Source organism: Hyperolius riggenbachi, chromosome 2 (assembly GCF_040937935.1).
Source record: "Hyperolius riggenbachi isolate aHypRig1 chromosome 2, aHypRig1.pri, whole genome shotgun sequence".
NCBI lineage: Eukaryota > Metazoa > Chordata > Amphibia > Anura > Hyperoliidae > Hyperolius > Hyperolius riggenbachi.
The window spans coordinates 25,224,273-25,239,054 of record NC_090647.1 but is presented as its reverse complement, the minus strand read 5'-3'; the positions used below and the strand labels follow the sequence as shown (position 1 = coordinate 25,239,054).

The window sequence follows — 14,782 nt, the reverse complement described above, 5'->3', positions numbered from 1 at the left end:
AGGAACCCCTACATTTATTTTTCAGGAGGCGTGGTCTTTAAATAGGTTAGGCTGCTAATTTCACTATCTCCTATTACACTGCCACTCATTATACTGTCTCCTGACCCCCCAATTTAGTGCTTCTTGTTACAGTACTACCTATTATAATGTGCTCTATTAAATGCCAAGGAACCTCTGCAGAGTCCTCAAGGAACCCTGGTTGAGAAAACCTGCATTAAACCCTAAACTCTGATAGAAACAGAATGCAAACATACATATCAAAATGACAGCAGCTAACCAAAAGTAATCTTAAATTTTTCAAACCGTATGGAGAGGTGGCGGCGCTTCCCAGAGGAGGCTGAATGACTATCCGCATAGTTGTGCAGAGCCTTCTTATAGGCAAGGTGTACACATCCTGCATTCAAAGCAGTAAATGTGCAAACCATTTTATGGCCAGCTGCTCCCAGTCTTACACGATGCATGTTTGGTAATTAGTTAGAGGTTAGGGTCTCTTCTGAAACGAAAGACTCATCACGGTGGAAGAGTCTGGTACGGAACACTCTGCATGCAAACTGTTCTTGGAAGCTAACATCCTCCATTAATGTTGATTGGTGCTTCTGTTTTAATTACAAGATGTGTACCCTGCTTATAATTAGGCTCTTCACATCTACCGTATCATTCTCTGGTTACGTTATGGGGGTGCCAGAGGCGTATGGTCGTACACTTCTCTGGTTACATTATAGGAGGTGCCAGAGAGGTGTGGCCGTACCATATGGTTCTCCGGTTACATTGTAGGAGGTGCCAGAGGGTTGTGGACATACCATACGGTTCTCCGGTTACATTATAGGAGGTGCCAGAGGGTTGTGGCCGTACCATACGGTTCTCCGGTTACATTATAGGAGGTGCCAGAGGGTTGTGGTCGTACACTTCTCGGTTACATTATAGGAGGTTCCAGAGAGGTGTGGCTGTACCTTTCTTGGATTACATTACATTATAGGAGGTGCCAGAGGGTTGTTGGCGTACCATACGGTTCTCCGGTTACATTATAGGAGGTGCCAGAGAGTTGTGGCCGTACCATACGGTTCTCCGGTTACATTATAGGAGGTGCCAGAGGGTTGTGGACATACCATACAGTTCTCCGGTTACACTTTAGGAGGTGCCAGAGGGTTGTGGCCGTACCATACGGTTCTCCAGTTACATTATAGGAGGTGCCAGAGAGTTGTGGGCGTACCATACGGTTCTCCGGTTACACTTTAGGAGGTGCCAGAGGGTTGTGGCCGTACCATACGGTTCTCCAGTTACATTATAGGAGGTGCCAGAGAGTTGTGGGCGTACCATACGGTTCTCCGGTTACACTTTAGGAGGTGCCAGAGGGTTGTGGCCGTACCATACGGTTCTCTGGTTACATTATAGGAGGTGCCAGAGAGTTGTGGCCGTACCATACGGTTCTCCGGTTACACTTTAGGAGGTGCCAGAGGGTTGTGGCCGTACCATACGGTTCTCCGGTTACATTATAGGAGGTGCCAGAGAGTTGTGGCCGTACCATACGGTTCTCCGGTTACATTATAGGAGGTGCCAGAGGGTTGTGGCCGTACCATACGGTTCTCCAGTTACATTATAGGAGGTGCCAGAGAGTTGTGGCCGTACCATATGGTTCTCCGGTTACATTGTAGGAGGTGCCAGAGGGTTGTGGACATACCATACGGTTCTCCGGTTACACTTTAGGAGGTGCCAGAGGGTTGTGGCCGTACCATACGGTTCTCCAGTTACATTATAGGAGGTGCCAGAGAGTTGTGGGCGTACCATACGGTTCTCCAGTTACATTATAGGAGGTGCCAGAGAGTTGTGGGCGTAACATACGGTTCTCCGGTTACATTGTAGGAGGTGCCAGAGAGTTGTGGGCGTACCAATGTCACCATACAAAAACAATATGACTTACACAGAGTTCCACCTTAGGATCCTTTCACTCTGTCAGTAAAAACGTTCAGTTTATCGGAAGTGAACGGAATGGATGCAAATAGTGGCGTAACTACAATTCACGGGAACCCCGGCAAAACTTTGATGCTGCCCCCCAATGGTCACACCCCTTCCCTTGCCTCCTCTTGGTGCCCCTCACAGCCTTGAGGGTCCATCTCACAGGGGTCATAAAACAAGTGTGGCTGTCATGCTCTTCACCCCCATAACAAGTGTAGCCACAAAACACCTGATGTGAAGTATGGACCCCTGTATCGGGGGAAGGGAAGGTTAGTAGTTGGGGGCCCCCCACAGCTCTGGGCCCTCGATTATGCCCCTGGGTGCAAACTGATCCGATGCAAAGCAGTAGGATACATTCACATCAGGGATGAGCTCTGGATCAAATTTGGATGAAATCTGAATGGGTTACATTTGGATTTCATCCTGCTAATTAGTGCACCTGAGCTGGTGTGCGCGGGGTTTAAACTTACCCAGCAGCCGCCTTCTTTAATCCGTCCCATGGCGCCTCCCACGCTGCGTTCCAAGCTGCGTCACGTGACTACTATGCTTCCTCCTTCAACCCGGAAGGAGGAAGTGTTTGTAGTCACGTGACCCCAGCTTGGATCACAGCATAGGAGGCGCCATGGGATGGATTAAAGAAGACGGCTGCTGGGTAAGTTTAACCAGCCCCATACCCCCCGCCTGCAAACACCTGCTCAGGTGCACTAATTAGGAGGATGACATCCAAATGTAACGCATTCAGATTTAATCCATAGCTTATCACTGGTTCACATCAGTCCATTCGGAACAGATGAACAAGTTTCAGTCCTGCACGATTATTCCGGATGGGCCAGATGAAACTAATGGCAGTGGAAGCCGACGGAATCAATGCTGGTCTATGAGTTACATAGTTACATAGTTATTTTTGGTTGAAAAAAGACATCCATCCATCGCGTTCAACCAGAGAACAAAGTACAACACCAGCCTGCTCCCTCACATATCCCTGTTGATCCAGAGGAAGGCGGAAAAACCCTTACAAGGCATGGTCCAATTAGCCCCAAAAGGGAAAATTCCTTCCCGACTCCAGATGGCAATCAGATAAAATCCCTGGATCAACATCATTAGGCATTACCTAGTAATTGTAGCCATGGATGTCTTTCAACGCAAGGAAAGCATCTAAGCCCCCTTAAAATGCAGGTATAGAGTTTGCCATAACGACTTCCTGTGGCAATGCATTCCACATCTTAATCACTCTTACTGTAAAGAACCCTTTCCTAAATAAATGGCTAAAACGTTTTTCCTCCATGCGCAGATCATGTCCTCTAGTCCTTTGAGAAGGCCTAGGGACAAAAAGCTCATCCGCCAAGCTATTATATTGCCCTCTGATGTATTTATACATGTTAATTGGATCTCCTCTAAGGTGTCTCTTCTCTAGACTAAATAAACCCAGTTTATCTAACCTTTCTTGGTAAGCGAGACCTTCCATCCCACGTATCAATTTTGTAGCTTGTCTCTGCACCTGCTCTAAAACTGCAATATCTTTTTTTGTAATGTGGTGCCCAGAACTGAATTCCATATTCCAGATGTGGCCTTACTAGAGAGTTAAACAGGGGCAATATTATGCTAGCATCTCAAGTTTTTATTTCCCTTTTAATGCATCCCAAAATTTTGTTCGCTTTAGCTGCAGCGGCTTGGCATTGAGTACGATTATTTAACTTGTTGTCGATGAGTACTCCTAAGTCCTTCTCCAAGTTTGATGTCCCCAACTGTATCCCATTTATTTTGTATGGTGCTAGACCATTGGTACGACCAAAATGCATGACTTTACATTTTTCAACATTGAATTGTATGTGCCCATATAGCCATCCTATCCAGATCCTGTTGCAATATGACACTATTTTCCTGAGAGTTGATGATTCTGCACAATTTTGTATCATCTGCAAAAATTGCAACATTGCTCACTACTGCATCTACTAGGTCATTAATAAATAAATTGAAGAGCACTGGACCCAGTACAGACCCCTGTGGGACCCCACTGCTAACAGTCTCCCATTTTGAGTACGATCCATTGACCACAACACTTTTTCTGTCCATTAGCCAGTTCCCTATCCATGCACACAGACTCTTCCCCAGTCCTTGCATCCTCAGCTTTTGAGTGGTCATGTCTGTTCTCACCAGGCCGCCTGCCGCATATGTTTTGCAAAATACTCACCTGCCACCGTCCATTCCGGTCCTCTGCTGCTGCTGCCACTGTCCATTCCGGTCCCAGTGTGGAAGAAACACCAGTATACTAATCCCAAAGTCCCATCAAAAGCATTTGGGCTACAACTGGCTTGCAGTAGACCAGTAGGAATGGTCCCTGGTCATTGGTTTACTGAGTAGTTGACCAATGAAAACCTTCTCTGGGGCTCAGGGATGATTCCCATTGGTCTTTTTTCAACCTGATGCTTCTGTTGAGATCGGTATACCGGCGTCTCTAGCTTTGTAGAACTCAAACGTCAGTGGCCGAGGAACATGAACGTGGCTGTAACAGATAGCGAGTGGGTAGAGACGGAAATGAACAGATCTACTGTAGATGAAAAACTGATGCCACTGTAAGAAACTGATCGGTTAAGTTTTTTTGTTGCCGTGTCTGTTTCTGAATCGAGCACGGCACCTGTGCTGCTGTGAAGCCGCAATCAAATCGCTATAGCCTTGGCAAGCACAACTATAGGGATTCAGATGTGACTTGCGGAAAACTGCTGACAGCGCTATTGCTTTTTTATTTTTATTTTTTTTCTGTTTCCTGTGCATAATTTCCGATGCAACCTATTGATTTCAGTAGACTGTGATTCTGCATCTGAAATTGCCGACGGAGAACGGCCACGATCTGCGGCTGGTGGAAATAGGGCCTGAAACGGATCCATTTTTATAGGATCGGTTTTTCATCCACTACAGTGTGAATCCAGCCTTAAAGGGAAGGTCCAAGGTAATTAAACAACAAAAATCTACTTACCTGGGGCTTCCTCCACCCCCTGGCAGCCGACCTGTGCCCTCGCCGCAGCTCGAGTGGCTCCCGGTCCCCTCCGGTGCAGATGCCGACCTCGCCAGGTCAGCATCTACTGCGCTTCAGCGAGTGGCTCACTGAGTCGCACTGACGTCATCCGGACTGTACTGCGAGGCGCAGAACTACTGAGGAGCTAGGTGCAGATCTGGACGGTTTTAGCTGTATTCTTCTTTTTGACTGCCTGATGAAGCAGGATCACGCCTGTGAAACGTGTTGCAAACTACCGTGGAGTGTATCAATACATCTCTTTGTTAAATGTTATTACATTTTTGTGTCCTTTTGGAGTAGGTAAGTCCACCACTACCTCTCCTTGTTTTAAGTGGATTTTACTCTTTTTGTGCCTCTGTTCCTTTATACAATAATCAGTGGGGTAGTTCCTGCAGTCTTGTGAGAGGGAAGCATTACATTTACCAGTGCAGCCTGACTTGTCACACCCGTGTGCAGCTGCCAATGTATACGTCTGACTGGCTCCGGAATCTCCCGAGAAACCAACTAGTGGGAAACTTTCCTCAGCTTCTCTCAGGAGTAATTCTCACTCGTCTTCTTCCTCTTCGTACTGTTTCAATGTCTTCCCTCCTCCACCAGGTGGACATGTGTTTTGGGCCAAAAGGTTTCCACTAACGATACAATTTCCTGAACAATCAATTACGATCGTAAACGAACCGAAAATCGGATCGACTTCATTTATCTGATCGGATTGGTTAGGAGTTTTTGTCCATTAGTGGTCCTAAACGATCATTTCTGATCTTCATTCGAAGAATCGTCCGTAATCGATCTTTCGGCAAATAGTATTATTTGTGGCAACCTTATTAGTTCCCACTAGCCTAAAGAGACTCTGAAGCGAGTCAAAATCCATGTTTTTAACTTCTATTTATGTTAAGCACTATAGCTAGTGCTAAAATCCCACATCCCAGCGGCAAAACGAGGGGCTTATACCCCCCTAATCACAGAGCAAAAATCCACGACTTTCTTGGTCATGGATTTTGCTGCCCAGGGAGGCAGAGCTTTGAGCTGCAGCTCTGCCTCCATTCGTGTCAATCGCCGCGCGGATCTCCGCCTCTCCCCCGCCCCTCTCAGTGAAGGCAGACTGAGAGGGGCGGAGAGAGGTGGCGATCAGTGGGGATTGGTGCGACGAGAGGCAGAGCTACAGCCCTAAGCCCTGCCTCGTTTTGCTGCGGGGATGCAGCGTTTAGCACTAGTTATAGTGCTTAACATAAATAAAAGTTAACATGGATTTTAACTCGCCTCAGTCTCTCTTTAAAAAGCCGACTGTTTCCGCATTGGGGTAATGGACACGTTGGAGCACCCTGTACTATCAATAGGATCCATGCACACTTGTCGTTCTGCAATGGATCCGTTTCATCCATTGCGGTAAGCAGAACGCAAAGCAGAAACCTGCATGACTTTTCCCGGAATGTTGAGGAAACTGATATGGACGGAATCAATGGAAGCCTTGTTCTCTCTAGGCTGCTTGCCACATACGTTCCTGCTCTACTCCCCTATGCTCTGTCTCGATCATCTCCGGTCCTTGGCCGCTGCTGTCACACCGCTCAGCTCCACAGCACGGGACACTTGCTGGTTTGTAGATAGGAGTCCAGGCAGAGACAGCACGCTCCCATTGGATTGCCAAAGACAAATGAGTAGCCAATCTCTCCAGGGCGGATTCTCATTGGTTCACTGGTGGTGGATCACTGAGAATCCTCATCTGATAGGTCACTGCTACTGAGGGAGTGTAATGATTGGCCCTAATGACAGAGCAGTGGTCCCACCCACAAGACCATCAATTAAGAAAGAGAGCAGAGGGTGGCTATGATTGGCGGGTCTGGGGTAGATGGCTTCCTGAAGCCTAAAGGTGGCCACACACCATACAATGTTATAAATATCTGTTCAATTAAAGAATTGCAATCTTTCTGCCTGATTGTAACATTTCAAAAATATGACCAATGTACCACACACATGTTCAATTACCGTATTTTTCGGACTATAAGACGCACTTTTTCTCCCCTAAAAGTGAGGGAGAAAAGTCCCTGCGTCTTATAGTCCGAATGTGGGCCAGGTGTCCCCCACAGGCAGGTGCAGGACATAGCGGAAGCCCTCACCTATCCAGCCGCGGGCTCCGAGTCCTGCATCCTGCTGAGTTGAATGATGTTGAGTGGCACTCTGGCTTACTGAGGCTCGCTATAGATGACCCACATGGCTCCGCCTTGACTACCTCCGAGGATTCCCCCACCGAGACCCCAACCGTTTACCTGGTGCACCACGTGGGCAGCTCAAGCGGGTGGCCCATGTGGCTCCAGCTCCTCCACTGCCGGAAAGGATTCCTCCCGCCGAGACCCCGACCGATGCCTGTGACCCGGGCGCACCACGTGGGCAGCTCAAGCAGGTGGCCCACGTGGCTCCAGCTCCTCCACTGCCGGAAAGGATTCCTCCCGCCGAGACCCCGACCGATGCCTGTGACCCGGGCGCAGCACGTGGGAAGCTCAAGCAGGTGGCCCACGTGGCTCCAGCACCGGCTCCTGCACCGTCGAGAAGAGTCACACCTGCCGAGATCTGGACCGATGTCTTTGACGCGTGGGCACCACGTGGGCAGCTCCAGCACATGGCGATGTGGCTTCAGCTCCTCCACAGCCAAGAAAGATCCCCTCCTGCCGAGACCTCGACCGATGTTCCTGTGGAGCTGCCTCTCACCCAGACGGACCCCACAAAGGCAGCTCCAGCTGATCTCCTGAAAAGGACCCGGCTCCATCTCACGTAGCCGAGACCCTGCGCAGAGACCCAGACTGATCTCACTGAAGACTGCTTCTATCTCTGCCTGGACCAGCAGCACACAGCAGCCCTACCACTGCTGGTAAATGTAGGTTGTGGGGGACAGTGTTTCCTAGTGTAGGCTGTGTGTGTGTGTGTGTGTGGGGGGGGGGGTCAGTGTAGCTTAGTGGGGCCAGTGCAGCTTAGTGGGGCCAGTGTAGCTTGTGGGGTCACTGTAGCTTAGTGTATATTAGTGGGGTCAGTGTAGCTTTGTGTAGGCTGTGGGGTCAGTGTAGCTTAGTGAGGTCAGTGTAGCTTAGTGTAGCTTAGTGGGGCCAGTGCAGCTTAGTGGGGCCAGTGTAGCTTGTGGGGTCACTGTAGCTTAGTGTATATTAGTGGGGTCAGTGTAGCTTTGTGTAGGCTGTGGGGTCAGTGTAGCTTAGTGAGGTCAGTGTAGCTTAGTGTAGCTTAGTGAGGTCAGTGTAGCTTAGTGTAGGCTGTGGGGTCAGTGTAGCTTAGTGAGGTCAGTGTAGCTTAGTGTAGCTTAGTGAGGTCAGTGTAGCTTAGTGTAGGTTGTGGGGTCAGTGTAGCTTAGTGTAGGCTGTAGGCTGTGGGGGAAGTGTAGCTTAGTGAGGTCAGTGTAGCTTAGTGTAGGTTGTGGGGTCAGTGTAGCTTAGTGTAGGTTGTGGGGGCAGCAGGGGTTAGTGCAGTGTATCTAGTGGGGCAGCAGGGGTTAGTTTAGCTGGGCAGTGTAGTTTAGATAGAGACAACCTGGGGGGAAAGGACCAAAAGACGCCCCTGCACTAAAGACGCACCAAGTTACATATTTTTTTTTCCATAGTTTTTGTCCTCTGAAACTAGGTGCGTCTTATAGTCCGGAGCGTCTTATAGTCCGAAAAATACGGTAATCCCCAATTATGATAAAAATGATTGGAAACTCTAAGAAAATTGCTAGGGTGTGTATATTAGTAAATTGACAATCTAACACACAATCTTTAGAAAAATTTCCAGCATTCCGGATCGATAAAAATCTAAAAAAAAACGGGAAATCCGATTGGATTTTTCAGTCGAATGAAAAAAAAATTTAGGTTTTTTTTTGGGAGATCCGATCATATTTTTGAATTGCCGTAAAATCGGATCATTTTATTGTATGGTGTGTGGCCACCTTTAGGCTGCTTCCTGCTCATTTGGAGCGGCGTGCACCTAGCAGCATGTATGGGGCAGAGGACACGGGGACAAATGGGACAGAGGACATGAGAGACGAGGAAGGCACAAGGGGGACATAATTATGGGGGGAAAGGTCCACAAGACGCCCCTGCACCATGGATGCACCAGGATTAGTATATTTTTCCCCTGGATTTTGTCCTGGGTGCGTCTCATAGTGGGGAGCATCTTATAGTTTGCAAAATACGGAATACTTGGGGGGGGGGGGGGGTTTACTTCTGGCTGCCTATACTTTGGGGGTATAATCCTAACTACCTATACTGGGTGGGCTACCTCTGTCTACCCATACTGTGGGTGAACCTATACTCAGGGGGCTACTTCTGGCAAGCTATATGGGAGCCCCTGTGGCTACCTAGGAGTGGTCTATCTATATTTAGGCATGGCTACCTATTCTGAAGGGGGCCCCATTTTCAGGCTACTTATACTGGAGGGGGCTCTGACTACCTTTACTGGAGGGGTACCTCTGGCCCCATGGTTTCTAGCTAGGCCCCTGTTTTCCAGTCTTTCAAAGCGCAAGGCTTTTTCTGTTTGTAAACTTCTAGCAAACAAAGTAAACCGAGCTTCCTCTGCCTGTGGCTGAGGTTTTAGGCGGTGTGAAAACGGGGGAGGAGGTGGATTCTCTATTATTTCAACATACATGTGACAAAACTCGGAAAACAAAGTCAATAAATATCCCTGTTTGGCTTCATGTTGACAGTCATTCTGTTCTTCTTCTGATAAGCAGCACGGTAGTGGAGTGGATAGCACCTTGTTTGAATCCCAGCCAGGGCACTATCTGCATGGAGTTTGTATGTTCTCCCGTGTCTGCATGAGTTTCCTCCGGGCACTCCGGTTTCCTCCAACACCCCAAAAACATACACATAAGTTAATTGGCTTCTCCCTAAAACTGGCCCTAGACTACTAGACTACAGTGGACATAAGACTATGCTAGGTATTAGACTGTGAGCTCCTCTGAGGACAGTCAGTGACATGATTATGTACTCTGTAAAGTGCTGCAGATGTCAGCGCTATATAAATACATAATAATAATATTGTAGGGCATTAGACTATGACTGTGATAGGATTAGAGTGTGAGCTCCTCTGAGGACAGTCAGTGACATGACTGTGTACTCTGTAATGTGCTGCAGAAGATGTCAGTGCTATATAAATACATAATAATAATATGGTAGGACATTAGACTATGACTATGGTAGGATTAGATTGTGAGCTCCTCTGAGGACAGTCAGTGACATGACTATGTACTCTGTAATGTGCTGCAGAAGATGTCAGCGCTATATAAATACATAATAATAATATGGTAGGACATTACACCAGGACTATGGTGGGATTAGAGTGTGAGCTCCTCTGAGGACAGTCAGTAACATGACTATGTACTCTGTAATGTGCTGCAGAAGATGTCAGTGCTATATACATACATAATAATATGGTAGGACATTACACTATGATTATGGTAGGGATTAGACCGTGAGCTCCTCTGAGGACAGTCAGTAACATGACTATGCACTCTGTAATGTGCTGCAGAAGATGTCAGTGCTAAGTAAATACATAATAATAATAATATGGTAGGATATTAGACTATGACTATGGCAGGATTAAATTGTGAGCTCCTCTGAGGACAGTCAGTGACATGACTATGTACTCTATAATGTGCTGCAGAAGATGTCAGCGCTATATAAATACATAATAATAATATGGTAGGACATTACACCAGGACTATGGTGGGATTAGAGTGTGAGCTCCTCTGAGGACAGTCAGTAACATGACTATGTACTCTGTAATGTGCTGCAGAAGATGTCAGTGCTATATAAATACATAATAATAATATGGTAGGACATTAGACTTTGACTATGGTAGGGTTAGACTGTGAGCTCCTCTGAGGACAGTCAGTGACATGACTATGTGCTCTGTAATGTGCTGCAGAAGATGTCAGTGCTATATAAATACATAATAATAATATGGTAGGACATTAGACTATGACTATGGTAGGGATTAGAGTATGGGATCCTCTGAGGTCAGTCAGTGACATGACTATGTACTCTGTAATGTGCTGCAGAAGATGTCAGTGCTATATAAATACATACTAATATGGTAGGACATTAGACTATGACTATGGTGGGATTAGAGTGTGAGCTCCTCTGAGGACAGTAAGTGACATGACTATGTACTCTGTAATGTGCTGCAGAAGAAGTCAGTGCTATGTAAAACCTAAATAATAATATATGGATACTAAATAATAACATGGTAATAATAATAACGTCTTCCTCTCTTGGCAGTTACAGTTGGATGGTGTTGCCCTCACTGGTTTCCGGCGTCTGAATATCAGCACGTCGGTGACGGAAGATGATTTGGACAACAGCGCAGAGGATTATGATGACGCCCAGTCCTAGTAAGTCCTACAACTTTCTGCAGAAATCACCCTCGTTCAATGTTTGTGGTCTTTGTGGAAGTTGCTCTTTACCAAGAAATGACTTCTTCTTTTATGGAAACTTGAAGTGACAACAGTACGCAGGCTGCCATCTTTACTCCCAAGTTTTAAAGTGAACCTGAGGGGAGAGTGATAAGTGTGGTATGGAGGCTGCCATATGTATTTCCTTTTAAACAGCACCAGTTTCCTGGCAGCCCTGCTGATCTATTTGGCTGCAGTAGTGTCTGAATCACACCAGAAACCAGCATGCAGCTAATCCTGTCAGATCTGTCAATAATATCAGAAACACCTGATCTGCTGCATGCTTGTTCAGGGGCTATGCCTAAAAGTATTAGAGGCAGAGGATCAGCAGGGCAGCCAGACAACTGGTATTACTTAATCAGTTCGCATTCAGTCGTTTTTCGCTTCATGCATCCGAACAATGTTCACCTCCCATTCATTAGCCTATAACTTTATTACTACTTATCACAATGAACTGATCTATATCTTGTTTTTTCCGCCACCAATTAGGCTTTCTTTGGGGGGTACATTTTACTAAGAGCCACTTTACTGTAAATGCATTTTAAAAGGAAGAATAAGAAGAAAACGGAAATAAATCATTATTTCTCACTTTTCGGCAATTATAGTTTTAAAATAATACATGCCTCCATAATTAAAACCCACGTATTGTGTATGCCCATTTGTCCCGTTTATTACACCATTTAAATTATGTCCCTATCACAATGTATGGCGACAATATTTTATTTGGAAATAAAAGTGCATTTTTTCCGTTTTGCATTCATCACTATTTACAAGCTTATAATAATAAAAAAAAAGAAATATTTCATCTTTACATAGATATTTAAAAAGTTTAGACCCTTAGGTAAATATTTGTGTGTGTTTTTTTTTTTTTTAATTGTAATGTTTTTTTGTTTTTTTTAATTAAACATTTTATGTGGGTATTTTTGGGAGGGTGGGATTGAAATTGTATTTTTTTTGTAAATATATGTGTATTTTTATTTTTATTTAACATTTAGATGTAGTTTACTTTTTGGCCACAAGATGGCAGCCATGAGTTGTTTACAGTGACGTCACTCTAAGCGTACCACGTACGCTTAGAGCGACATAGGAAGCAGAAAAAGCGTAGCTTCCGAGAGAAGCTGTCGCTTTTTCTGCGGGGGAGAGGAATCAGTGATCGGGCACCGTTGCCCGATTCACTGATTCACTGGCTAACAAACCGCCGGCCGGGAGCGCGCGTGGACGCGCAGGAGCGCACATGGCTTCCTGGACGTGAGTTTCACGTCCAGGAATGTCAAATAGTTAAAGGCACCCTGAGCATTGGGCTACAGTGAAAATCTGCACTTACATGGTGCTTTCTCCAGCCCCCGAAGTACACGAGGTCCCCCAGCATCCTCTTCCTCCCTTCCGTGGTCCCAATGGTGGCACCAGTAATTCTGCGACTCCGTCAGGAGTCGTGCGTGCCATCACGCTGGTCGCCATAAGTGTCTTGTGCATGCGCGGTTCAGTCTTTAGAGAACTGCGCATGTGCAGGATGCTTTCTGCTGAAGTCCTCGGATTACTGAAGCCGCCAGCGGGACCGCGGAAGGGAGGATAAGGTTGCCCTGGGACCTCCCAGGCTACGGGGGGGCTGGAGGAAGCCCCAGGTAAGTCCAGATTTTCAGTTTAGCCCACTGCACAGGGTCCCTTTAAAAGGAAATAAATATGGCAGGCTCCATACAACTCGCACCTCCGGTTCACTTTTAACCTCCCTGGCGGTTTATTAAAATCCGCCAGGGGGCAGCAAATACCTTTTTAAAAATTTTTTTGGGAATCCGATCCACCCCACGGCGCTGCCTGGCACTGATTGGCCAGGCAGCGCACGGGGTCTGGAGGGGGGGGCGGCTGCGGCGACGCGTATAGCGGCGGCGATCGGAGGTTACACGCAGCTAGCAAAGTGCTAGCTGCGTGTAACAAAAAAAAATTATGCAAATCGGCCCACCGGGGCCTGAGTGGTGCCTCCCGGTGGCATAGCCCGACCTCAGCTCGGGCTTACCGCCAGGGAGGTTAAATAAGCTTTTATACTAACTCAATAAACTCATGCACACCGTAAAGTAGAGAGGCCGTTTTTATAGAATTACAAATGCTACAAGCTGATGACCAAGCGATGGCCTCAATTTCCTAAGATTATGCTGGAGATAAGGCAAGAGAAAACTTACCACCACACATCCATCTCGCCCTATTAAGGTGTAGAGATACATTTTCACAGTGAGTGAGTTATCTAATTACTTCAGTTCTTAAAGGGACTCCGAGCAGTGCAGAAACTATGGAAAGATGCATATCATTTGAAAGCTCTCTTTCTCCTCTTTCCAATGATATATAAACCGCCACCCTACACCTTTTAGTTTTCGCTAATTTCGCGATTGAAATTGCCGCAGCCGCGATTTTGATCGCGAAAATAGAGAAAACTAAAAGGCGTAGGGCGTCGATTTAGGGGTCACCAGAAAGAGGAGGAAGAGAGCTTTAAAATGATATCCATCTTTCCATAGTTACATTGTATTACACAGGGCGACTTTTTCTCAAAGTCAGCAGCTCCATTCAGCAGAAAAAGTCGCCCTGTGTAATACGTAACTATGGAAAGATGGATATCATTTTAAAGCTCTCTTCCTCCTCTTTCTGGTGACCCCTAAATCGTCGCCCTACGCCTTTAGTTTTCTCTATTTTCGCGGTTGAAATCGCAGCCGCGGCAATTTCAATTGCGGAAATAGCGGAAACTAAAAGGCGTAGGGCGGTGGTTTATATATCATTGGAAAGAGGAGAAAGAGAGCTTTCAAATGATATGTATCTTTCCATAGTTTCTGCACTGCTCGGAGTCCCTTTAAAGAGAAACCGTGACCAAGGATTGAACTTCATGCCAATCAGTAGCTGATACCCCCTTTCCCATGAGAGAGCTTTTCCTTTTCTCAAATAGATCATCAGGGGGCTCCGTATGGCTGATATTGTGGTGAAACCCCTCCCACAAGAAACTCTGAGGACCATGGTCCTGGCAGTTTCCTGTCTGTGAACCTTGTTGCATTGTGGGAAATAGCGGTTTACAGCTGTTTCCAACTGCCAAAAAAACATGCAGCAGCTACATCACCTGCCAGCAGGAAAAATGTCACCATGTGATAAAAGTCAGCATGTAAATCAGATTTAAAGGATTTTACAATGGGCAAACACCGACTAAATCATTTATACATAATTATTTTATAAATGAAGCACTTTTTTATTACATTATTTTCACTGGAGTTCCTCTTTAAGTTACTTCCTCTGTAGATATTTTCTCATGCAGTTAATTAACAGCCTGTCTTTAACTTTAGAATTCTGTAGTTCTGTTAAAGGAGAACTGCAGTGAGAGGTATATGGAGGCTGCCATATTTTTTTTTCCCTTTTAA

General features: G+C 46.3%; 1 protein-coding gene across 7 annotated transcripts in view; it reads left to right on the top strand.

The window, feature by feature from the left end:
- The window catches only part of ARAP1 (ArfGAP with RhoGAP domain, ankyrin repeat and PH domain 1), a 485,498-nt gene that overhangs the window by 130,396 nt on the left and 340,320 nt on the right, over positions 1-14,782 (top strand). For all 7 annotated transcript variants that reach the window (XM_068266571.1, XM_068266573.1, XM_068266569.1 and 4 more), the window contains one exon: positions 11,221-11,333. In XM_068266571.1, the coding sequence (XP_068122672.1) occupies positions 11,221-11,333 (113 nt within the window). The remainder of the gene's footprint in view (positions 1-11,220; positions 11,334-14,782) is intronic.